The sequence below is a fragment of the Cololabis saira genome, chromosome 20 (assembly GCF_033807715.1).
Source record: "Cololabis saira isolate AMF1-May2022 chromosome 20, fColSai1.1, whole genome shotgun sequence".
Classification (NCBI taxonomy): domain Eukaryota; kingdom Metazoa; phylum Chordata; class Actinopteri; order Beloniformes; family Belonidae; genus Cololabis; species Cololabis saira.
The window spans coordinates 36,647,901-36,674,049 of NC_084606.1; the positions used below are offsets into that span (position 1 = coordinate 36,647,901).

Sequence of the window (26,149 nt, forward strand, 5' to 3'; positions counted from 1 at the left end):
GAAAGGTTGGAAAGAGGAAGCTCTCCCAGTGATGAGAGAAGGAAGCAAGATGAAAAAGGAGAACTAGGCTGAAGGAAAGATGGGAGAGTACCGGAGGTTTCCAGAACTGGTTTCAGTAATGACTCTCCCAGATACGTCCACAGACGCGCTGCTTATTTAACACATGTCCATGTCGTCTCCTCTCTTCATCTAACCTCTTTTAAATCGTTTACTTCATTTGTTAAACACTTTCGTCTCATCTCACCTTTGTTTTCTGGCCTCCTCTGTCTCTCTGACCTCACATTTTTATTCTTTGAAGTAAGTTGGCTTCTCTGCTCGAGCCGGCATCCGTAAACCCTGGAGACGGTCCGTCCATCACGCTTCACAGCTCCCCCCTGTCAACCGCTGCCCACGGCTCTCCTGTGCACATCACAGTCTCTGCCATCATCGCTTTGCTTTCATTCGCCGCCTGGGCTTAGATGCAATGCTCATACTTGAATGATTGATTCAAATATCCCAAAGTCAAGCTTTTATCCAAACTTCGGCAGTATAAACCACAAGAACACTATGAAGCAAATCAAAGATAAAAAGTCAGAGGTAAGCGCTTCGAGCCCTCGGCGAAGAAAACCCTCTCAAGTCCCTCGAACAGACGCTCTGTTGCGACGGGCTGCGTCCCAACTCCCAATCCTCACCAGGAGCTCAGTGTTGGGAAGCCCAAAACTCAGGACCATGGAGTCCAGACTGCACCCAAACATCACCGAAAATAAGCAGTCGGTCAGCTGACCAGCCTGCCTCGCCTGCTGTTTCAGGTCACGCAGTGAAACCACCACAGCGTGGTCGTAACCGCGGCCACGTCATGGACTACACACTGCTGACAGCTCCAGACCAGTTTGGACCTGCTGTATGCAGCACGCAGTTCTGGAAGCAGCCCGTTTGTTTTCCAATCCGTCCATGTTCCACAACCTGAGACCAGGTCTTAGGGGAAACCCAGACATCCCTTCCTCCTGGCACCCCTTCGAGCTGTAGCGATGGGTGTGCTCCGAGACCAAGCCTGCCGCTGTTCTCACGCCTTCAGCGGGATCCGAGACCCCTCCTGGGGCTTCCACAACCACAGGGTCGCTACAGAAGCCCACAGAGGCTTGGAGCGGCTCGGCGTTGCCAAGTGAAAATGAAGATCCCGACTCTCATGTGAGTCGGTCCACCTCAGCGGCCCCCACATCCGCATTTTGGTTACTCATTTAAAGCAGTGTTTGAGTAAGAAGAGGCCTGCCACCTTCTCCAGTCAGATCTGCGGTACATCCCCAGACTGGGATCCAACCCCAGTCAGGTCGTTTAGCTCCCGTCTCCCGGTTTCTGAGTCACTCTGAGCCAGAAGCCGCGCCAGAGCCGCAGCTTGACAGTTACCCCACAAAACCCAGTTATGCTCCCTGCGGGCCAAAACCAATGAGCTGAGGACGCCTGTGCAGCCGCAGATAGCTCAGCATGCTTGTGGGGAAGATGCGGGGGAGGTTTCACAGTGTCAGAGAGTGCATTAGACCTGCACACTTGGAGCTTTCTCTCAAATCTCTTTTGCCCAGTTTTTCCACACACATCCCTGTCACTGCCGAACGCCTGGGATGCAGCCGTGGATCGCCGAGGCCGCCATGATGCACGCAAACCTCAGCTCCGAGCACAGCACATGCATGAATACATGATCCCTCCCTCCTGTATTTGCACCGCTGCACGGCCTGTACTCCCTCCTTCCAGTCAGTTGCATCATGGGACGTGAGAGCGCATACATGTGGCCCACATTACCCGAAGCATGTTCCCTAGACCGGGGGTCGGCAACCCACGGCTCTTTAGCGCCGCCCTAGTGGCTCCTGGAGCTTTTTCAAAAATGTTTGAAAATGGAAATCAATGGGGGAGGGAAATGTATTTTTTGTTTTAATATGGTTTCTGTAGATCAGCGGTCGGCAACCCAAAATGTTGAAAGAGCCATATTAGACCAAAATCACAAAAAACAAATATGTCTGGAGCCGGAAAAAATGAAAAGTCTTGTATAAGCCTTAGAATGAAGGCAACACATGCTGCATGTTTCTATATTAGTTATAACTAGGGGAAGATTTTTTTTTCATTATGCACTTCGAGAAAAAAGTCGAAATGTTGAGAAAAAAGTCGAAATGACAAGAAAAAAGTCTAAATTTTGAGAAAAAAGTCAAAATGTCGGGAAAAAGTCAAAATTTCGAGAAAAAAGTCGAAATGTCGAGATTAAAAAGGAAAGGAAAAAAGAAAAAGAGAAAAAAAGGAAAAAAGAAGAAAAAAAGGAAAGAAAAAAAAAGAAAGAGAAAAAAAGGTCAAACATTTTTCTCTCTAGAGCCACGGGTTGCCGACCCCTGCTGTAGGAGGACAAACATGACACAAACATTGTTAACGTTTTACAATGCTGTAAAAATGTGTAGAATAAATATTACATTTAAACATTTCTGTTAACAAAAGATTTGCGTCAGAGCCTGCAACACACGTTTCTACCAGCAGGGCGGCGCCAGGCAGGGGCTGTTGGAAACAAACCGGCCAAACGGATTGTTTCCAAAGGGAAAAAGAGAAAAATAACTGAGGAGAAAAGAGGATTCAACGTTTCTTGGACCGAATCATTTTCATTTATTGCCTGAATGTTTGCTCTGTAGCGAGAAGTTGTCCAATAACAAAAAGAGTCATGTAGAAAGACATTTGCATGCTACATTTGCATATTATGTATTATAACTAATATAATGAAGGCAACACATGCTGTATGTATCTATAAGGCTTATACAAGACTTTTAATTTCTTGCGGCTCCAGACATATTTGTTTTTTGTGTTTTTGGTCCAATACGGCTCTTTCAACATTTTGTGTTGCCGACCCCTGCCCTAGACTGAAGCAGCGAGCTGCTTGTGTATGCAGCAGATGTGTATTTTTTTTTTTTTTTTTTACTTTGTTAATATTATCCGTTTTTTTGTGTTTACTATTTTTTCTCTTGTACATTGCTCATTTTTCTTATTTTATATTGCTCTTTTTTTTTATTATTTCGCTATTTATTGGTTATTTCTATTTAAATTTTTTTGTATAAACCATTGAGCGTGTGTGTGTTTGGCTGCTGCACGATGGAATTTTCATTAGCACACAAGCTAATGTCACTGCTTTGAGATCTGTAAGAGAAAAAACAAACAAACAAACACGAGAACAGGCAGAGACACAAACAGCAACCATTTCAGGTCCCTGAGACTCAATCAAGACTAGGCTACTGCAGATTATCTGAGATAATCTGTCCCACAAAACTGCGGAGTGAGTGTGTAGGTGAGTGAGCAGGTGTGTATGTCTGTGTAGCTGTGTGTATGTGTGTAACAGTCCAAACGATGCTCTTAGGACACTTAGGACACGTTTCAGAGGCCCTGACCGTAGAAACCGTAGAAACCGTAGAAACCGTCTCTGCTGGAATTGCGATGCAGTCTCACTGAGTGATGTTTCCCTGTGCTTCCCAGGTGATGAGAGAGGTGTGTTTGAACGGGAGCACGGACCTGGACGGAGCTGGATCTGGTTCGCCCGTGCACAAACCCGAACTGGAGAAGGTGAAGCAAACGCACACGTGCACACAGACCATGCAGTACTTATTTATTTATTTTTTTCTTTTTACTTTGTCTGCATATATACGCTACGGAAGAGTATTAGGGCCAGGCAGGAGAAAAATAAAAATAATATTTTAGAGGAGGAAGATTTTTTTTTCATTATGCACTTCGAGAAAAAAGTCAAAATGTCGAGAAAAAAGTCTAAATGTCGAGATTAATGTTGAAATACAATTTCGAGAAAAAATTCCAAATGTTGAGAAAAAAGTTAAAATGTTGAGAATAATGTTGAAGTACAATTTTGAGAAAAAAGTCAAAATTTCGTGAATAAAGTTGAAATTTCGACTTTATTCACGAAATTTTGACTTTTTTCTCAAAATTGTATTTCAACATTAATCTCAACATATTTCGACTTTTTTCTCGACATTTCGACTTTTTTCTCGAAGTGCACAATAAAAACAAAAATCTTCCCCTCTCAAATATTTTTTCTCCTGCATGGCCCTGATACTCTTCCGTATATACGCTGCTAGTCTAAAACACTAAAAAAACAACCAGAACACAGGCCTTGCAGTATTTCTGCTCTCTCCCTCACCCCTGTCCAGGTTTCTGGTTGCTTTTATGTTTTTGCATTGCTAAGAATAAATATCCAACTTCAGATCAGAAAAAGTCAGGAGAAAATGCAAAAAGCAATTAAATAAGGATAATTGAAAAAGCATCACTGCGATATGCACTCACTGACCGCTCTGAGTTACCTAGTCAAAGTACCTCAGGGTTGATACACCCAATGAAGTGGTGTGCATGTATCTATTCCTGCACCCGTCTTTCTGTTTAAGCAGCTTTTACATTCCTTTTAAGCAAATCCTTCATTTAAACTTGAATGTAGCTAAATAAGTTAATGATGCTTTTCACATGACTGCCAAACCAAAACAATGACCTGCAAGATGCTGAATTCGTACGGAGGCGGGTAATTAGGCATAATGGAACATAATCATGCGAAATATTGAAGCTGTTCGCCCAACAACTCTTAATTAAATTTGGCGTGAGAGGGAAAAAGTGCACTATTGGTTTTCAATTGGAAAAGCAGGTAGGGTTTCTGGAGACGTGCAGGCCCGGCCGTGTGTTTAGTGGTTGAAATAAGCTGCATTAGAGGATCTTTAATGACAGCCCTCTCCAAACTTGGCACAACAAACACAAGCTCAGCCAAATTACTCAGCCCTAACCTGTTGCAGATGGCCTAATGGCTCGTGCGATGTGCAGTGTAATTAGACAGCTGTGTTTGCCCGTTAGTGCCGTTTCTGGCCCATCTGTCTCCATGAAAGTTCCCCTTCAGAGCCATCTAAACTCCTCCTCTGATTCCTCGCCGCCAGAGAGCGTCGTGCGACAGGCCGAGCTCAGACGGGGAGGCGCCCCACGAGAACGGACACGGCGACGTCAAGGACCAAGGTGAGCTGGAACATTACTGACCACACGGTTTCCAGGATACCAGGGACCGGTCTGTGTTAAACACTGTACCTCATCGTGCAGCGGGTCACTGCGGTCACGGGAATTTAATCAACCGGTGCATCTCAGAGAGATTTGGGGCCAATCCCAATACACCCCCTACTTTCTACCACTAGCCCTAAAAATGAAGCCACAAACTTTAGGGCTCTTGTAATGTTCCCTAGGGATTGGAACACCACTTGCTACGTCACTGCATGGTTTACGTTCGGGTACGTAAGCGACTGCGTAGTTACGTTTGCACATACGTCACACCATATCAGGAAGCCCAGAGATAAAAGCTGTTTTAATTTCAGCTGTAGCGCTGTTAATATGCCACTTTATTAAGTTTTAATATTTTTTCAGGCGTAAAAGTAACCGTTAAGATCCCCAACCTGGGCACAGTTTATCCAAATAACGCCTGTTAAGAAATTTGTTCCGACGTTTTCGGGATGAGAAGAGCTTTATGGTTCTGCGTTAAATCGACGCAGAGCCTGCGGCGTAGGGTACGTGTACGCGTCACCGCGTAACCTACGCCGTAGGCTCTGCGTTGGTGTAACGAGGAACCATAAATCAGCCTTTATTCTGGCGAGATCTTCGCAACAACGGGCAAATGAGTGATTATGTACATCCACTAGTGAATATTATGAAAGTAAAATATATATTTCTCGCTAGAAATGTAATCAAAACGCATTTTTATGCAGAAACTAACTGAAAATATTGATTTTATTCACTAAAAAATAAGAAATGTCCGCCATGTTTTTTTGTTTGATTCAGTCTGCAAATTATGACGTAAAGCATTCTGGGAAATCTTTCTAGCCCTCGGTCAGCTAGTGTGCATCTGAAATCCCTCGCTCTGAAGGGCTAGATTGATGCCCCCTAGCCCTCGTTTTCCCCACTCCCCCTACATGCAAAGAGGAATTGGGACACCACTACCCTCATGGGGACGTGCAAAATTTAGGGGTAGTGCTGAAAAGTAGGGGTAGTGGGAGTATTGAGGTAGCATATAAAAAAAAAAGAAAGGAAAAAACAGAAAATAAAGAAAAAATAAAAGGTCATTCCGTTTAACATTTAGAGATAAATAAAAACAATACATATTCATACATTTTATAACATCAACAAATTCAATGTATAGTTATAGTAGTTTGCACCAATAGCCATTTTTAATAAATATTAATTTATTTATATTATATATATACATATATATACAGGACTGTCTCAGAAAATTTGAATATTGTGATAAAGTTCTTTATTTTCTGTAATGCAATTAAAAAAACAAGAATGTCATACATTCTGGATTCATTACAAATCAACTGAAATATTGCAAGCCTTTTATTATTTTAATATTGCTGATCATGGTTTACAGTTTAAGATTAAGATTCCCAGAATATTCTATTTTTTCTTTTTAGTTTTCTTAAGCTGTAAACCATAATCAGCAATATTAAAATAATAAAAGGCTTGCAATATTTCAGTTGATTTTTAATGAATCCAGAATGTATGACATTTTTGCATTGCAGAAAATAAAGGACTTTATCACAATATTCTAATTTTCAGAGACAGTCCAGTATTTTTCTACCTTGTAATTTTGTAAAAGATGTTTTTCTTTGAAAAGCATGCCCAAATCAGATTTATTTGATTTATGCCTTTTATTATTTTAATATTGCTGACTTTGGCTTACAGTTTAAGATTAAGATTCCCAGAATATTCTAAATTTTTGAGATAGGATATTTGAGTTTTCTTAAGCTGTAGTTTAATTGTGAATTATTTAATTCGGAATAATTCATTCCGAATTAAAAAACATCATGAAACCGTGGCCAATGGACAACCCCCGACTGACTTCCAGCTGTCAGGTCTGCAAACCTGCACCATTTCAGGCTGAGGTGAAACCAGGATATCAGAGTGAAAGCTGCAGGAAACAGAACCGAAGGCCCGGCAAGTCCGACGAGAATCACTCTCAGCTCAGATCAAATACTAAACTCAAAATGGCTATGACCTTTCTTACGTAATCTGTCCCATAATTCAGCATTAAATGTTTCCAAGCTCATCAGAAGTCCGTGATGAAAATGGAAGAAATGTGAAAAATGAGCATGTGGATTTACTTTGGGTTGTTATGCAGAGAGAGGGTCTTCCCCATCGGAGCACCGGGCCAAAACAAAGAGATGCTGTCAGTCGTCAGTGATTAGTGAGCGCAGGCCCCGCTCTGCAGGAAACATTCTTCTGGAACACAAATCACATTTTACTCTTGCACTCGGTTATCTGGGTTGTTGAGCAGAACCCAGCTCTTCTCTTTCGCTGCTCTGGTTGTGTTCGCTGCTCAAACACATTAGAAAACCAGCAGCTGGGCTTTCCTGTCGTCGGCTTGGAGCTCTGCTAGCAGACGAGGACGGAGATTGTCCGGATGTCGTCCATATCAGCACTTATCGATAACCTTATCGGCTTTTTTCAGCTTCACCAGCCTCGTTTCTGTCTCTTTTTTAAAATGTATTAACATACAGTGCAAACAGCGACAAAAGACGACATTAGTTACAATGATATGTATCTAGGTGTGTGTGTGTGTGTGTGTGTGTGTGTGTGTGTTAATTAAACAAATAAATAATTATCATATAGAGTGGTGTAGCACGATACAATATAAATATAGCATAATAATATAGTAATATCCTAATATAACATAATCATTTTTATAATATTATAACATATAATAAAATGATATCCCCATACTATAATATATAAAAATATAATAATACTAAAGTTTAACATCCCATGAGATTTCATAACTTAATATAATAATACACTATGAAACAATATACAGGAATGTCTCAGAAAATTAGAATATTGTGATAAAGTTCTTTATTTTCTGTAATGCAATTAAAAAAACAAAAATGTCATACATTCTGGATTCATTACAAATCAACTGAAATATTGCAAGCCTTTTATTATTTTAATATTGCTGATTATGGCTTACAGTTTAAGATTAAGATTCCCAGAATATTCAAATTTTTTTAGATAGGATATTTGAGTTTTCTTAAGCTGTAAGACATGATTTTTGTTTTTGTAATTGCATTACAGAAAATCACAATATTCTAATTTTCTGAGACAGTCCTGTATCATGATAATGCCAGGAATAATTATTAGAGTTAGAATTGGTAATTTATAAATTGCAATGAGGGGTGAGGTCAGACTCGTTTCTGTCTCTTAATGATGAGTAACAAAAAACATTCACTCTGATCAGCCGACCTGAGAACAAACGTGAGCCTTTTTCCTGCGGCTGCAGTGGCCCACGCGTCTGCGCCGCCGTTCTCCACCTCAGGTCTGACCGAGTGCGAGAGACGCCTCTGTAAATGCTTCTCATATTAAAAGAAAAGCTCTTTAACTCAGATTTAGTGCAGACAGGCGGTCGCCCTCGCAGTTTTCACATCATTTTACAGAGGCGAGCGGAAAAAAATGTTGAAGCCGAAGCTTACGAGCCACAAAAAATGTAGAAGCTGACTGGTTTCTCGTGACCCTGCTGGTGCAGGAGCGGCGTCCGGCAGCCGGGCGCTCACCTCCGCGGGGGTCAGCGTTTGATCGGACCAGGCCTCGCCATTACATCAAGGATATTTTAGTGCCCACATGTGTCTAAAATCAGTCCAGACGCTGGTATGACATCGGCCGAACGGAATGCTTCGTCTTTTCCTGGCCGCTGTTTTCCCTCCATATCTGGCAGCTGGGAAGTCGACTAACAGCACTGGAATCAGAAGACGCCGGGACGGTGTGGAAAATGGGAACCAAAGAGCTCGCCATGCTCAGATTCAAATCCATTTATGTTACTTAGCCTGCACATGGTCCTAAACGCTGGTATGGAGGCAGTTTTGTGTTAGGAAGGAAGTGAAAAAAACAACTTATTTCAGCAGGTGACCGTAATAAAGCAGCACCAATGAAAGACTGGAAGGAGCCGAGGGACAGAAAGAGTTATCAATAAGTTATCAATAAATAAATTATCAATAAGTGTGTTTACAAACTTTTAGGTGGAGAAAAACACTAATTACTGCACCTGTAAATGCTGACACGGCCTGAAGAGAAATCCTTCAGCACGACAGACCGTTTAAAACCTGACCGTGGACAACGGGGGCCTCGGGCCAACTGTGGGCGGCCGACCTCGGGACGACCTAGGGAGGCCGACCCTCCGCCGACCCTGGGCCAACTTTGGGCGGCTGACCTCGGGCCGACTTCGGGAAGCCGACCCTGGGCTGACCTCGGGAGGCCGACCCTGGGCCGACCTCGGCCGAGGGCTGACTTTGTCCAGTGATGACCTCTCTGGGCTCTGAAGTGTTCATCGGACGAGAGAGAGGAATGACCATCCAGACTGGGGTCACCGCCGAGTCCAAAGCCCGGCTCGGTGTGAAACTGTTTGGATAGTAAACGGAACAAACAGTGAACACACTAAACACGTATGTTGCCTGCTGGGTTCTGGCTCACACACCTAAATCCACCACAGGACCACAGGGTCTGCCGGACCAGCGGGCCGTGCAGGAGCCGTCTCAGACACCACAGGACTCGGACCCTGTGGTCGGCCCATCCGGCCCACGCCAGCCCTCTTTACAGCAGAATGACGACGTCACGGCTCTCCCTCGGGTTTTTAATAGAAACTAGGCCAAATCAAGTCAGCCCTCTCAGCTAGGGATGGGCGGTATGGACTAAAAAATGTATCACGATAATTTCTGGCATTTATCCTGATAACGATAAGAATGACGATAAAAAAAAACAATTCAACTCCACCTTTTTAACTATAAATCTATCACCACATTCAGTCTTTGGAGCCCCCAAAACACTGTTTTTTGTCTTTCTTTCTTTCTTTCTGGCTCCTTTCTTTCTTTCTTTCTTTCTTTCTTTCTTTCTTTCTTTCTTTCTTTCTTTCTTTCTTTCTTTCTTTCTTTCTTTCTTTCTTTCTTTCTTTCTTTCTTTCTTTCTTTCTTTCTTTCTTTCTTTCTTTCTTGCTCATATCCTTCCTTCCTTCACGTACGTTGTGCGTGGATTTAACACAGAACCATAAATCAGTTTTAGACAAAAACATCATCAACGGGAATTTATCGTTTTTACCGTGAGATACAAATTCTTACTGTGGGGAATTGTTTTGACGGTTTATCGTGAACGGTAAAATATCACCCATTCCTACTCTCAGCTCACCGGGTGCTGAAGCGAGCTGGGTTCACCCACGGAGATGGGATGAAACCGGCTGCAGCAGCTTCTTCCATGTTTGCAAAAGTATCCCCACAAATGAATCCGCCATAAAAAACGCACAACATCTCTGTGATTTTTGCCACGTTTGAACGACGAATAAACAAAGACGCTACGGCGTTCTGCTATTTTCTTCCTCAAGTAAAAACACTGGTGTCTTTCTCAGGAAAATCAAAGAAGAACTCGAAGTCTGAGCAAAAATCCGGGACCGTGGGTAAGGGGGCCGGCAAGAAGATCACTAAGATCATCGGGCTGGGGAAGAAGAAGCCCTCCATGGACGAGCAGACCTCGTCTGCAGAGGAGGACGTCCCCAGCTGCGGTAAGGCCCGGGCTCGGGTCATGTGACCTTGGTCGTGTGTGAATGAGTTGGGTGACCCATACTGGTACCCATATTGGTACTCCGTATTGTTGTTTTTCGTCCCATCATCTGCATCCGTACACGTGTTGCGTTCACAGCCGTACAAAACGTTCCTGATACCGTCAAGTACAGAACCCTCTAAATCTCTCCCATAAAAGTTGTAGCTATGACCCTGTACCTTCTCAGTCCTGGACCAGTGTCAGGTCTGGGTCCATGTGGTCCTGGTGTAGGTATCAGCCGCAGTGACATTAGCTGACGGTGCCAGCAACTACTGTAGTTGGTGGCTGCTATTGCCCCAGATACTTCCTGGGTCGCTGATCGGACCAACCCTGGAGCTAAAGTCCCGCGCGTCCAGGAGACTTTTCATGAGATAGAATTGTAGAAATATAGAATTGTATCATCTGCATAGAGATGAGCGCTACTGCTCGTCAAAGCCGATGTAATATTGTTTATAAAGATCGAAAAAACAGAATAGGGCCCAGGATAGACCCTTGAGGAACCCCTTTGACAGTGGCAGGAACATTGAACGCTCATTTCCCAAGATCACACATTTTTCTCTATGAGACAAATAATCACAAAACCAATTACAAGAGTTAAAATCTTGTTCCTCTTCGCAGTCTTACGGTGAAGGCGCAGCGCTCTGCTTTTGTTACCACACTTCCGTGTTGCAGATGAAGTTCAGCTGTTGAGCAAACGCAGGAAAAATGATCAAAGCTAAGAAGCTCCTGGACAATTCCTGATTCGGTCCTAGCGTCCCACACCGTTAGCGGAAAAAGCTGCCTGCTGAGGTGTTTACCGGGCCGGAGATCACCTCTGATCACGTGATGTCCTGCTTTTCTGTGATTGACAGGCTACCTGAACGTGCTGTCCAACAACCGTTGGCGTGAGCGCTGGTGCCGCCTGAAGGACAACCAGCTGCTGCTCCACAAGGACCGGGACGATCTGAAGAGCCACATCGCCTCGCTGCCGCTGCGAGGCTGCGAGGTCAGCCCCGGCCTGGACCACAAGCACCCCTTCGCCTTCCGCCTGCTTCGCAACGGCCAAGAAGTGGCAGTCCTGGAGGTGAGCTGGTCTGGAGTCTGACGAAAGCTGCAGACCGTTGGGTCAGGGATGAACGTCCATAAAAAAAAAATAGCTGAGATGACAGTAAAATGTGAAGAAACAAAAGAAAAAGGTGTTTGTTCCGTTTAGTTTGACGCACTGATGTGCAGCTGTTAGTTTGTAGCTGAAGGTCTGCTTTGAAAAAAAAAAAGCATAAATTGTATGACTTGCATGTAGATGGTATTTAAAAGTTATGGCAGAAAATAGGGACTATCAAATATGGACCAATCAGATGAAGGGGGGGGGGGGGCGCTTTTTGGCGTCTATCGTCGCCACGGTAACGCTTTTGACTGAGAAAAGTAACGCACGTCGTTGCAGAATGGAGACGCACATTTTGATGTATAACACACCTGGGTGCACGTTACGGTTCGGGCCGTATTAACTGCTGAAGAAATGGCATAAATTGCTCCAAAATTACACGACTAATTCAAAATGGCCGACTTCCTGTTGGGTTTCGGCCATGGCGCCAAGAGACTTTTCTTTAAGTTGCGACATGATACAGGTGTGTACCGATTTTCGTGCATGTACGTCAAACCGTATTGTGGGGCTTGAGGCACAAAGTTTTCTAGGGGGCGCTGTTGAGCCATTAGGCCACGGCCATTAATGCAAACCATTAAATATCACATTTTTCGCCAGGCCTGGCTTGCGTGCAAAATTTGGTGACTTTTGGGTCACGTTTAAGGGGAAAAAAGGCCCTCCTTTCGTCGGAAGAAGGAAACTAAAAATAACGAGGGAAAAAAAATAAAAAATCCCACAGATACAATAGGGCCTTCGCACTGTCAGTGCTCGGGCCCTAATAAAATAAAGACTTTTATTACAAAAAGTCACCGTAGTAGCGCTGTAATACTTCTGATCGTGTCTCCGATCCGTTTTGATCGTGCTGCATCCTGCAGGCTTCCTCCTCTGAGGGGATGGGTCGTTGGTTGGGGGTTCTACTGGCAGAGACCGGCTCCACCACCGACCCCGCCACCCTGCACTACGATTACATCGACGTGGAGACCACTGCCAACGTCATCCAGCTGGCCAAGCAGTCCTTCTGGTAAGCCCCCTTGTTTACTTTCAGCTTTCTGTTTTTCTTTCTGTGCACCAGAGCGTGGGAAGTGTTTGGTTTTTTGTGACCGGAACCTTGACGGTTCTGCGGCAGTGTTTCCGCTACAAAAAATTGGCACCGGACAATATGACCGGCAGGGTTTCAATTTACCGGACAAATGTTTGAAATTCCGGTCACATAGGCTATATGAATTTATTGAGGTTAAAAATGAATCATATGCAGTAGTACGATATCAATGCAAGTCATTTAATAGTATTTTTATTGAAAAACAGGGTATTTAAAATAAAATAAGTCCCGTCAATTGACTCGCGAGCGTAACTTCAAAAAAATAAATAAATATTGCAGAAGGTTGCGCGTAACCTACGGCGTAAGGTACGCGGCGACGCGTACTCTACGCCGTAGGCTCTGCGTCGGTGCGAGGCGGAACCATAAATCAACGCACACGTGGATGTCGGCGCCGCAGCTCCGCTTCCTCCCGGCTCCCGGCACCGAGGCTCGGCGTGTCCCTCCGCCGGGGCTCGGCGTGTCCCTCTGCGGTGCTCCCGGGGACTCTAGTCCCGCAGCACCAGTGACTATTTTCACCGGACATTTTGACCGGAGAGATTATAAAATACCGGACTTCGGCATATTTTACCGGACAAAGTCCGGCAATTACCGGACAACGGAAACCCTGTTCTGCGGTTTCTGATCCAGGTGGATCTTCTGGCCAGAACATCAGATTTATTAAAGTAAAGCGTGATGTTTTCTCCACAGCTTCACCAGTAAGCGTGCCATCTCTCCCAACCCGTACCTGGACAACCCGGTCAACGGCTACGCCTGCCCGACTGGCATGGCCCTGCACTACGACGACGTGCCCATAAAAGGAATGGTACGTAAGGTTTTAGTCATCGCAGGATCCCAGGGATCCAAATACCTTTTGAACTGAATCATGGGATAGAGTTTCAGGACAGGAACCAACTAAACTTGGAGGTGGTGCATGTTTGTCAGAATAAACAGTCCCTTTTCAAACCTTTGCTGCTTCCACTAACACACTGACCTCATGTCCTCTTTTCTGTCTTCATTTGATTTGTTTCGTCCTCTCCGTTTTTCCTTTGCTTCTCTTCTTTCGGCTTGTTTGTTTGCTTGTGCACTCTAACTCAAGGAGCCGCCGGCGTTGTACTCTAGCCCCGCCACCGGGGGGCGCCGGCTGAAGGAGGACGTGCTCTACGAGAACGCCGACCTGTACGAGAACATGCCGGCCGCCCGTCCTGCCAAGCCTTCTTCCACCTCTGCTTCCTCTTCCTCTTCTTCTGCGGGCCACTACAAAAAGCCCGCTTCTAAACTGTCCTCTAAGCTCCACGCTGCCGGCTGTAAAGCTAAAGACACCGCTCAGGTGACTAACACTGCCCCGTAGCTCCTTAGCCGGGGCCTGTACGTCTCATTTACTAATAATGAACCTGCTGTTTTTCTGTGTTTGCCATAAAATGTGATGTCTAAATAACAATAGTGGCGCTTTTACGCTAGTACCTACTCAGCCCGACTCGATGTGCTGCTGGGTCTGTGGCTTGTGTTCGATATCAACAGTGTTGGGACTAACGTGTTACTTAGTAACGCATTACAGTAACGCCGTTAGTTTTGCAGTAACTAATACTCTAACTCATTACTTTTTAAATTCAGTAACGCAGTTACCGTTACCAAACGGTGCGTTACTCCGTTATTTCTGCAGCTACAGTGAAGCTTTTTTTCCCCTGAGGAGACCAGAGGAAACGTAGTGTGTGTGCGTTCAAAAACATGACGGTCATGGGCCAAGAGAAGGAGAGTTTCCCAACGTGGAGATATTGTCATTACAGTAATCCCTGGTTTTTCGCAGGGGTTACGTTCCAAAAAGAGCCCGTGAAATTCTTTTTACAATTATTATAGAAGGCTTCAGATTGCAGAGATCAGCACCGCCTCGCACGTATTCCACTGCTCTTCTGATGCTGCTGCATCCCGACTCTGTAGCGTCTTTTTCTTCTAAAGCCGCGGTGCAGGTGGGTTTTTTCAAGAGAAGAAAATAGTTATAGGTCGTTGTTGTTGCTCTTTTTTCTTTTGGGAAAAAAGATTCTTCTAAACCGACACCATGGATTATATCTGAGACCCTAATGAACGATTCATCAAAGGTCCCGTTCTTGAGCTGCTGCTGAAGCTCATTGGTCGTTCTCAGCTTGTTGCTAAGCAACCAACGTTATTGATACAGGAAGTGAAGAAGCGGGGAGACTGTTTAGCCAATCAGAATGCAGAACACGATGCACAATGTAAATCCATACAGAACCTGCTGAAATGAAGGCTAGAGGGGATTAATGGGAGCATTTAAAATAATGTTTTTATTTAAAGTAACTAAATAGTTACTTTTCATAGTAACGCATTACTTTTTGGTCTAAGTAACTGAGTTACTTTTTAATGAAGTAACTAGTAACGGTAACTAGTTACTATTTTTCAGTAACTTGCACAACACTGCATATCAAGTTAAAAAATGAGAGTGGGAGAAGCTTCGTTAGTTTGTCTCAGCGCTGCTGAAAAGTCAGCTGGAGCCGTGAGCAGCTATGAAGAGACAGAGCTCCTGGTAGATCTGGTCGTTCCTTATCTCCGTCTAGATCCCTTTTTAATTCTCTCCTCAGCACCAGGTTTATGAACATCTGACCCTCAGAGTTGGATCAAACAGACTTTTGCTGCCGTTGCTGGTTGAATAAAATGAACCAGAATCCGTCAGAGTCTCTTTCTCTGATTTCCTCCTCCTGACTCAGACGTCTGACTCCAACCCCCCGACCAATCGGTGGCCTGTAGTGTGATGATGTCAGATACAGCCGACTCAGCCGCTTAGAACCTCGACAGAATAGATACAGAAAAGTATCTACTTGGCACATTAGACCCCTGGTGGGAAAGCGCAACACCGAGGCGAGTGGAGTCGAGCCGGGCTGAGTAGGTACTAGTGGAAAAGCGCCATAAGTAACAATAGTACATTTATCTTGCTGGAGCACACCCGTCAGTCATTCATGGAGGTACGGCCCACCTCGTACCGTCAATGACTACGTTTACATGCAGTCAAAATTCGGGTTATTGCTAATATTCCGGTTACTGAAACATTGGGAATATTCCGTATACATGGTAATTAATCATTCAGGATATCTGGATCAAACCAGCGACGCACGGAGAACATCATGACACAATTAACGTCATTTCCGCTTCTTCTTCCTGTATCCAAATTCAAAACAAATGCTGCTTCGCGCAACTTTTCTCTCACCTTCTTGTAAATCTTCTATCCCGGTACTTTCTACCGTCTACAAATGCAGAAATGTTCATATCCTTCATTACATTTATGAAGTGATTAGTCTCCTCCTGGTCTTGGTTTCTCCGTGTTTAGAAGAACTTCCTGGACTCAAAAGACCAGGATTCCTTGTGAACAGAGCATGTGCAGAAAACAAATTCCTGTTCCGTTTGATGGGGATATTCTGTTTGGTGTTTACATGACCCAATATTCAGTTTTAAAAGGAGTAACCCAGGGCTCATATTCGGGTTTTTAAAAACCTGAATATGAGCAAATTCGTGTTATTCAAAGGGGTTATTGGTCTTTACATGGTCGTGCAAATTCGGGTTATTTCCAATATTCAGGTTTTAAAAGGTTATTGATGCATGGAAACACAGTCAGTATCCCCGGCCAGAACCTGCCCAACATTCAGCAGGAATGCCGGATCGTTGCTCTTTCCAGAGCCGGTTCAGCCTGGACACGTCTGGAATAGATCGTTATTATTTCTGTCTATAATTATGACTCCAGCAGGTAACAGGGACTGATGACTCCGTCGCTCGGTCAGAAGAGTTCTCAGTAACTTAGAGACGGCTCAGGTCCTTTACAGATCTGACAGATTAGTTATAATTCTGGTCCCATAAGACGAACATCTGTCTGGATTAATTTAAAACCTCCTGAACTGCCACTTTCGGCCACCAAGGGGTGGTAGAAGAATATAAATCAATCCTGGCACAAACTTCAGTACCTGTGGCCTGTAAGGAGCTGGGAGAGGCTCCGGCAGACCCCGGTGACCATGAACAGGGTTAAACGGGTGTAGTAAATGGATGTATGCATGTACTCAAGTACTGCGTTTATACAGGAAAGTATTTCAAAGATCCAACAAAGAGTTTATTTGCAGGGTGTTCCCACCTCCCTGATGAACGTAGGTCTGATTTGCTCTCTGCTGTTACTTCACGTGACTATGGAGCCAAATCAAGGCCAAAGGTTTTGCTAATTTGAAAATGAAATTGTAATTGAAAAACTAAGATTTGAACCTGAAAATTCAAGTTTTGATTATGAACTTATTATTTTACGGTTTCAATTTTTTTTTTCAGTTTCAGATCTTTTTTTCACTTTCAGACTTTTGGCCCCGATCTGGCGTAGGGGGCGTGGCATCATGAGTGACAGCAGAACAGAGAAGGCCATAGATGCATAGACGGTACTTGGCACCAATCGCAGTATAAAAGCAATAAGCTTTGCCAGACTGTACAGTTCAACAGCCACACTTTAAAGCCAAGCCAAATATAGTCTAAAACAGCTTTTTAAACAGAAATGTGTCACTAGTGTCAGTTTCTTCCACTGCCAATCACATGATCTGTTATCTGCCTTGAAGAAGGCCTACATGGCCCAAACATGTTCGCATTTTTTAACTTTTAACAAAGCCATGATTTAATAAAGGCTTTTTATATTTTTCTATCTTCTTGAACTCAGTTTTTCTAAATTAGTTTCACATGAATATGGTGTTGATTCATACTTCTACTGATAACTTCTGCTACCTACGTTTCCTGAAAGCAACATGACTGAGGAACGTCCCCCGCCTTCTCTGTTATGCTGTCACTCATGATGCCACGCCCCTCGCAGTTGATGCCACGCCCCCTACGCCAGATCAGGGCCAAAAGTCTGACTCTGGCTGAAAAAAGATCTGAAACCGAAAGAAAAAATTTGAAACCGTGAAATAATAAGTTCATAATCAAAACTTGAATTTTCAGTTTCAAATCTTATTTTTTTTCATTTTCAAATTAGCAAAACTTTTGGCCTTGATTTGGCTCCAAACGTCACACGTCCTCAGATCTACGTCAGTGACGAACACGGGTCCAGCCGCGAACTGATGAGTTTGTGAAACCCGGAAAAACCACTTCCCTTTTTATCGATCACTTCTTCATCCCTGCAAGTGAAAAAACAAGCTAAAGTCACTGACTGGCAGGGGAAGAGAGGGAGGTCTGGCTGAGGACAGAAGAGCAGTCCTGCCGGTGGCCACCGGGGGGCGCAGCTCTCTTTCCCATCAGCCCGCAGCTTGTTATACATGCACTGCACTTCTTATACATGATCTGCTTCCAGTACTCCAGTTGTAAAAAAAAATCAGGGGGGATGGTGGATTTGATCATATGGGGACAGATAATTTGTGCTGATTACAAATAATATAATATATTACAAATAATAGCAGTGACCAAAACACCTGCAGAAATACTGCAGGAATGACATAGCAGCAGTTAAATGCAGCCTTCTGTAAGCTTTAAATATCCACTGGGCTTACATCAAATACATCAAAACACAACAATAAAAAACACTTTTCTGAACTTATCAATATGACTCTGTCCTTCACAGGATAAGTAACATGGATCACTGCAAAAACTCACAATCTTAACAAGAATATTTGTCCTATTTCTAGTTAAAATGTCTCATTTTAATAAAATAAATCTCATTACACTTAAAACAAGACTCATCACTGGAAAAAACAACAATTTTCACCTGTTTCAAGTAGATTTTCACTTAAAATTCACTTTAAATAAGTAAAGAAAATCTGCCAGTGGGACAAGATTTATTTGCTTGTAATAAGAAGATAAATCTGAGAAGGATTTCTCAGATTTTTCTACTTATTTCAAGTGAACATTTACTTGAAACAGGTGAAAATTGTCAAAAAAATTATTTTTCTGGTGATGACTCTAAATGTTGAAATAGCAGTAAAACCACATTCATTGATGAAATGACATAAGGGATGGAAAGGAGGGATGGCAGTTTTACAGGGGGGATGATTTGGACCATTTTTATTTTAGGGGGGGATGCCATCCTCCCTCATCCTCCCTCATCCTCCCTCATCCCCCTCAACTCCAGTACTGCTTCTATATTTGGACTGCATGTGTTTGGGCTGGTGTGGTTTTCCCACATCGCACTTCCTCCGTCCTCCTGCAGCCAGCTTTGGGGGAGTTTGTCATTTATATTTTTACAGCCCTGCTCTAAGTGCCACCCAGCCTCCACAACCACATAAGTCACCACAGGGTGCTGTCGGGGTGTCACCTCCTCACCGCCGCCGCCTTGATGTGTGTGCTGTGTGCGGCGCGGCCGCGGGGTGTTAACATGCCGCCTGCCGCTGCAGGGCCGGCCCAAGCCTGCATGGGGCCCTGAGCAACATTAGATTTTGGGGCCGTCTATTACTGCCAATAACACTGATTATTGATCATTCACACACCCACTATACAGGACTGTCTCGGAGTATTGTGATAAAGTTCTATATTTTCTGTAATGCAAAAATGTCATACATTCTGGATTCATTACAAATCAACTGAAATATTGCAAGCCTTTTATTATTTTAATATTGCAGATTATGGTTTACAGCTTAAGATTGAGATTCCCAGAATATTCTATATAGGATATTTGAGTTTTCTTAAGCTGTAAGCCATGATCAGCAATATTTAAATAATAAAAGGCTTGCAATATTTCAGTTGATTTGTAATGAATCCAGAATGTATGACATTTTTTTGCATTACAGAAAATAAAGGACTTTATCAAAATATTCTGATTTTCTGAGAAACGTATTTCATGTTCTTCCCTGTCATTACAAATACACTTGTAAAACTAGATGTAAGAACTTGTTGTTGTAGTTAGATTGTAATACACAGTGATTAAGACCATGGAAGCTACAACAGATTAACAAACTTGCAGAAAAATCTTTCAATTAATATTTTGCAAAGTCAGCAACTGCCCCTACTGGCCACACAGAGAAGCAGCAGGTCAAAGGTCAAAGGTCACAGTTGCAGCAGTGTTGTTTCCATCATCCTACTGTCAGCCTGGCAGGTTTTTACCATCTATGGTTTTTAATCTGAAATGGAGCAAATTCAGCTACAAGAGCAGCCTGGGGTTGATTTACACTTAATATTTAAAGTGATATAGTACTAAGTGTGATAATGAGTGCCATCTACAGTGTAGGCTACTAAAAGAAACAAAATAATCAAATAGATCATTTATAAACCATTTACTGTAAACACTTTATCTACTTTATCTTTGGTTTTAAATAAACTGCAACAACAGTTTGAAGTGGAACAACAACAATTAAGTGCAACAACAAAGTACTACAAAAACTAGAACTATAATTAAAATCACTCAACTTAGATAAACAGAACCTCGTCAATATGTTCTCCTTATAAGAATAAATGCAGTAGTCTAGTCTGTTAACCCTTGTGCTGTTTTCAGGTCAGGGAAGGAGGGAGGGAGGAAGGGAGGAAGAAAAGAAGGAAGGAAGGAAGGGAGAAAAGAAGGAAGGAAGGAAGGGAGGAAAGAAGGAAGGAAGGAAGGGAGGAAAGAAGGAAGGAAGGAAGGGAGGAAAGAAGGAAGGAAGGAAGGGAGGAAAGAAGGAAGGGAGAAAAGAAGGAAGGAAGGGAGGAAAGAAGGAAGGGAGAAAAGAAGGAAGGAAGGGAAAAAAGAAGGGAGGAAAGAAGGAAGGAAGGAAGGAAGGAAGGAAGGAAGGAAGGAAGGAAGGAAGGAAGGAAGGAAGGAAGGAAGGAAGGAAGGAAGGAAGAAAAGAAGGAAGAAAGGGAAAAAAGAAGGGAGGAAAGAAGGAAGGTAGGAAGGAAGGAAGGAAGGAAAGAAGGAAGGAAGGAAGGGAGGGAAGAAGGAAGGGAAAAAGAAGGAAGGAAGGGAGGAAAGAAGGAAGGAAGGAAGGGAGGAAAGAAGGAAGGAAGGAAGTGAAAAAAGAAGGAAGGAAGGGAGGAAAGAAGGAAGGAAGGAAGAAAAGAAGGAAGGAAGGAGAAAACAAGGTAATAATGTACGAGGGGAGAAAGGAAGGGAGGAAAGAGGAAGGGAGAAGGAAGGAGAGAGCAGGAGAAAATAAGGAAGGAGAATGAGGTCATTTTGACCCAAAGACAGTACAAGGGTTAAGATAATATTGTTTATGTAATAATATAAATTATTGTGTTTTTGTACAATAACATACCTTTGATAACTTATGAATCATCACTCACACACGAAAAATATCTTATTTTTTAACTGTTGGGTGCCCCCTAGTGGCCACGGGGCTCTAAGCAGCCCTTACTTCCCTGATGCCCTGGGCCGGCTCTGCCGCTGCAACGAGCCGCGGGCCGCGGCCTCAAGGGCGTGTCCGGCTGCTCCCGCCTCAGCAGAAACTCCTTCTACTTCCTCTTCAACTTTTACATCTCGTAGAGTAACGTCTGATTTATTTTTTTTATTAACACAACCATTCAAACAGACAAAAGTACAAAATAATCATCTTCAGGCAAATCAATAAAATAAAATAAATTAAAATTAATAAAAAATCAAAAATAGCTTAAATTAAAATAATCTTAAAGTAAATTCAAGTACTTTAATAAATAAATAAAATAATAACAGAATAAAAAAATAAATTAAGCACAAGTAGCACAACATTTCCAGCCTTTGTACTTTTCTTTTTTAACCAGGCAGAACTAGAACAAACATGAACTCATAGAAACTCTGTGTGTGTTTGAGTCTGTGTAAATGTGACAAAACATGCAAAAACAAACATTTTTCCCAAAGAATCACCCAGTGATAAAGTATAAGAATAAAGTAGAAATTTTGCCTTTTTTCCTCAAAATTTTAACTTTAGTCACAAAATGTTGACTTTTTTCTTGAAATGCTGGAGCTCTTTTCAAATCTTTTTAATCTCGACATTTTGACTTTTTTCTCGAGATTGTACTTCAACATTAATCTCGACATCTCGACTTTTTTCTTAAAATTTCGACCTTTTTTCTCGACATCTCGACTTTTTTCTCAAAATTTCTACCTTTTCTTCGACATTTCGACTTTTTTCTTGACATTTCAACTTTTTTCTCGAAATTTTGACTTTTTTCTTAACATTTCGACTTTTTTCTTGAAATTGTACTTCAACATTATTCTCGACATCTCGACTTTTTTTCTCGACATTTCGAATTTTTTCTCAAAGTGCATAATGCATCCGCTGCTAGTCTGAAAACGAGAAAAACACAGGGAAACGCACAACGAGCACACAAGCGTTTGAAATCTGTAAGAGAAAAACAGACAAACAGACACGAGAACAGGCAGAGACACAAACAGCAACCATTCCAGGTCCCTGAGACTCAATCAAAGCTAGAATACTGAGATTATCTGTCCCCTAAAACTGCAGAGTGAGTATGTATTTATTGGTATCTTTTTAATGTGGCGAGTAAAAGTCTTCCTGTTCTGCTTCTTCAAGCTGAAGGGAAAGAAGGGATCAACCACCAACGGACTGATGTCCAAACTGAAGACGGACCCAAAGAATCAGGCCAAGAAGACGGGCGCGGGCGCGACCAACGGCTCGGCATCTGTGAAACGCAACGGCTCCAGTAAGTGGTGACGGGACGGGGATCCTGCTCATTTCTCCTCTCCTCCGAACCGGTGCTGAAATGTCATTAGCATAGTCGTGTTTGACGGCGGGCCAGCGTTTCCACTCGGGCCTGGAGCTGCGAGCGAGCAGCAGACAGTATGTCTGGCTTCCTGCTCCCGGCCGCAGCGCTGCTGATTGCTCTCTCTGCTTTCTGCAAAAATTGGGCACCGCAGCAATTTGGAAAATGCAGGAACGTCTAAATTACAGTGGGTTTAAGTCAGGGGGAGTGAAGAAGTTGAAAAGTTCCAACCCACCCTGCCATTGAGACGTTCCCCGAGACGTGGAAGCAGCTCAGGCAGGCGGAATCAGAGACTGCAAAAACTCACAATCTTAACAAGAATATTTGTCTTATTTCTAGTTAAAATGACGTTTTGTATCGGAGGTGAATATCTGAATTATACGGAAGAGTACCAGGGCCATGCTGGAGAAAAAATATTTGAGAGGGGAAGATTTTTTTTTATTATGCACGTCGAGAAAAAAGTTGAAATGTTGAGATTAATGTTAAAATACAATTTCAAGAATAAAGTCGAAATTTCGCCTTTTTTCTCAAAATTTCAACTTTAGTCACAAAATGACTTTTTTCTTGAAATTGTATTTCAACATTAATCTCGACATTTCGACATCTTCCTCGAAATTGTACTTCAACATTAATCTCAACATTTCACCTTTTTTTCTCGACATTTCAACTTTTTTCTCAAAGTGCGTAATGAAAAAAAAAAATCTTCCTCCTCTAAAATATTATTTTTATTTTTCTCCTGCCTGGCCCTAATACTCTTCCGTAGAATTCTGGTGAAAAAATCTCTCATTTTTAGTCAAAAAAATCTCATTAAACTTAAAACAAGACTCATCACTGGAAAAAAAAAACACCAATTTTCACCTGTTTCAAGTAGATTTTCACTTAAAATAAGTAGAAAAATCTGCCAGTGGAACAAGAATTTTTTGCTTGTAATGAGAAGATAAATCTTTTCCCACTGGCAGATTTTTCTACTTATTTCAAGTGAAAATTTACTTGAAACAGGTGGAAATGGTCAAATAACAAGTTATTTTTCTGGTAATGACTCTTGTTTTAAGTGTAATGAGATTTTTTGACTAAAAATGAGACATTTTAACTAGAAATAAGACAAATATTCCTGGTAAAATTCAGAGTTTTTGCAGTGTGTGCTGTGAGGTGGGGTCCGGTCCAGGTTCCCAGCAGCATCCGTCTCCAGGACTGCGGCCCGTCCTTCCTTTAAATGTCCAACGTGTCATGACAGAGTTTATGCACGCCTTACATTTACTCCCACTGCCATGAACCCAGCTGAATTCAGCTTTTCTCTTGCGTGTTTGCTTCAAAATGCTTCAAAAACAGTTGAGACAGTGGAGCCGTTACGGTTTTATGACTTTCAGCTGTATTTTGTCCCATTTTGTCCAGCTTTAGGCTTCGTCATTGTCACTAATTTATCCATCAGGTCTAACTAGCGTTAAATATGAAATAGCCAAGTCAAGTTCACAACCAATTTTCTTCTCTTAAACAGCCAGCTAGCTCGTTTTACCGCTCTAAAGTTGACATTAGTCACATGACTCACGTCAGGGGAATCATTTATGTAGAGTTGTAGACTAAATAGTTATTGTCAAAAGTAGATTATTATCGCTTGTTAATGGATCACAATCATGTGTGTATATGTATATATATATATATATATATATATATATATATATGTATATATATATATATATATATATATATATATATATATATATATATATATATATATATATATATACAAATGTGATATTTAATGGTTTGCATTATTGGGCGTGGCCTAACGGCTCAACAGCGCCCCCTAGAAAACTTCGTGCCTCAAGCCCCACAATACGGTTTGACGTACATGCACGAAAATCGCTACACACCTGTATCATGTTGCAACTTAAAGAAAAGTCTCTTGGCGCCATGGCCGAAACGGAACAGGAAGTCGGCCATTTTGAATTAATGGTGTAATTTTGGCGCAATTTATGCCATTTCTTCGGCCGTTAATACGAACCGTAACGTGCACCCAGGTGTGTTATACATCAAAATGTTCGTCTCCATCCTGCGGCAATGGGCATTACTTTTCTTAGTCAAAAGCGTTACCGTGGCGACGCAAGACGCCAAAAAGCGCACCCCCCCTTTACCTGATTGGTTGATGTGTGATAGATTCTATTTTCTGCCATAACTTTTGAATGGTTTGACATAAAGAGTCGTGGGTGGTGTCATAGGACTCGGTTTTGACTCCTTCACCTTAATTGGTGCAAATTAGCCCCGCCCCTTCTTCTGATTGGTCGATATTTGATCGTTTTTCTGCCATATTTTTTGAATGGTTTGAATCAGAAAACTGGACGTTTGTTGACAAATGAAATGGTGATGAAAAGTTAATGAAATAAACAAGTAAATGTAAAACGTGCTGGATTATTTTAATCTTACCGAACACTGAACTTTGTTTGCGTTGTTGTTGTAGAGTTTCATATTTTGGGTCATTCCTTTTGAAGAAAGTTCCCCTTCACACACACAAGCGTTGGCTGGCTGCATTTTCCAGGAATGGAAGGAATATTCAGGGTAATTAATGAGTGCTCAAGGCTGTGGCTGCGGGTTTGGTGGGTTTCTGGGGCGTTCGTGCCTCACGGCGTGTCCTGATAATAACCTCCCCTTTCTCTTTCCGTCCACCTACGTCACTCTTGAGTTTCACTGACTTGGCTTTCCTGCGTCCAGATCTTTGACTGCGTCTTTGTCCGAGCAGATGCAGAACAGTGCAAATACGGCAAGAACCGCGTGGAGGCCGACGCCAAGAGACTGCAGGGCAAAGAGGACGAGCTGATGAAGAGGAAGCAGGACATCCGGAACCATCTGACCCAGCTGAAGAAGGAGAGGAGGGACCTGCGCTCAGCTGTGGAGGCGGCTGCCGGTGAGACGCGACTCACGTGCTGCTTTTTTTTTGTGATTTTATTTAGATTTCTTTCTTTTTTTTTTTATTATAAACAATGTCATCCACAATGATGTCAAACAAACATTATACAAATATTTTCACCTACGGTGGCCGAGACCCGCCATTGCTGAAAATAAAAGTAACGCTGCAAACAGAAACAAACGCCGCTGCAAATAAAATAAACACTTAGCAAATAAAATAAACGCTGCAAACAAAAATAAACGCTGCTGCAAATAAAAGAAACTCTGCAAATATAAAGAAACCCCGCTGCAAATAAAATAAAAAAACGACGCAAATAAAAAAGCCACAACGGAAGTGAATTACCGGGGACTATTTTTGCCGATGCACCGGTGTTGCACATTAAAAATTACACGTAACGACGTTGAACACTAACCTTTTCACTTATTTTCTCGTTCGTTGTTCTTCTTATTCCTCACTCTTCTTATTTCTTCCTTTTCACTTACGTCCTCTTCGTCTTCTTCTTCTCCTCTCACGTAAAAAACACTGGTACATCAGCAAAAATAGTCCCCGGTAATTCACTTCCGTTGGGGCTTTTTTATTTGCGTCATTTTTTTTATTTCCAGCGCGTTTCTTTATATTTGCAGCGGCGTTTGTTTTTATTTGCAGCGTTTATTTTATTTGCGGCAGTGTTTCTTCTTATATGCAGCGTTTCTTTAATTTTCATCAATGGCGGGTCTCAGCCACCATATTCACCACCTTCCAAACCCCTCGGACCTAAGCTTTTGATGAAAACTAGGGTCGTCCCGATCAGGATTTTTTAGCACCCGATCCGATCACTTGA

General features: G+C 42.6%; 1 protein-coding gene across 2 annotated transcripts in view; it reads left to right on the forward strand.

The window, feature by feature from the left end:
* Positions 1-26,149, forward strand: part of afap1 (actin filament associated protein 1) — a 118,823-nt gene that overhangs the window by 38,999 nt on the left and 53,675 nt on the right. For both annotated transcript variants that reach the window (XM_061709812.1, XM_061709811.1), the window contains exons 6-13: positions 3,475-3,561; positions 4,923-4,998; positions 10,412-10,564; positions 11,454-11,665; positions 12,598-12,743; positions 13,509-13,623; positions 22,238-22,367; positions 25,162-25,326. In XM_061709812.1, coding sequence (XP_061565796.1) covers positions 3,475-3,561; positions 4,923-4,998; positions 10,412-10,564; positions 11,454-11,665; positions 12,598-12,743; positions 13,509-13,623; positions 22,238-22,367; positions 25,162-25,326 — 1,084 coding nt within the window. The remainder of the gene's footprint in view (positions 1-3,474; positions 3,562-4,922; positions 4,999-10,411; positions 10,565-11,453; positions 11,666-12,597; positions 12,744-13,508; positions 13,624-22,237; positions 22,368-25,161; positions 25,327-26,149) is intronic.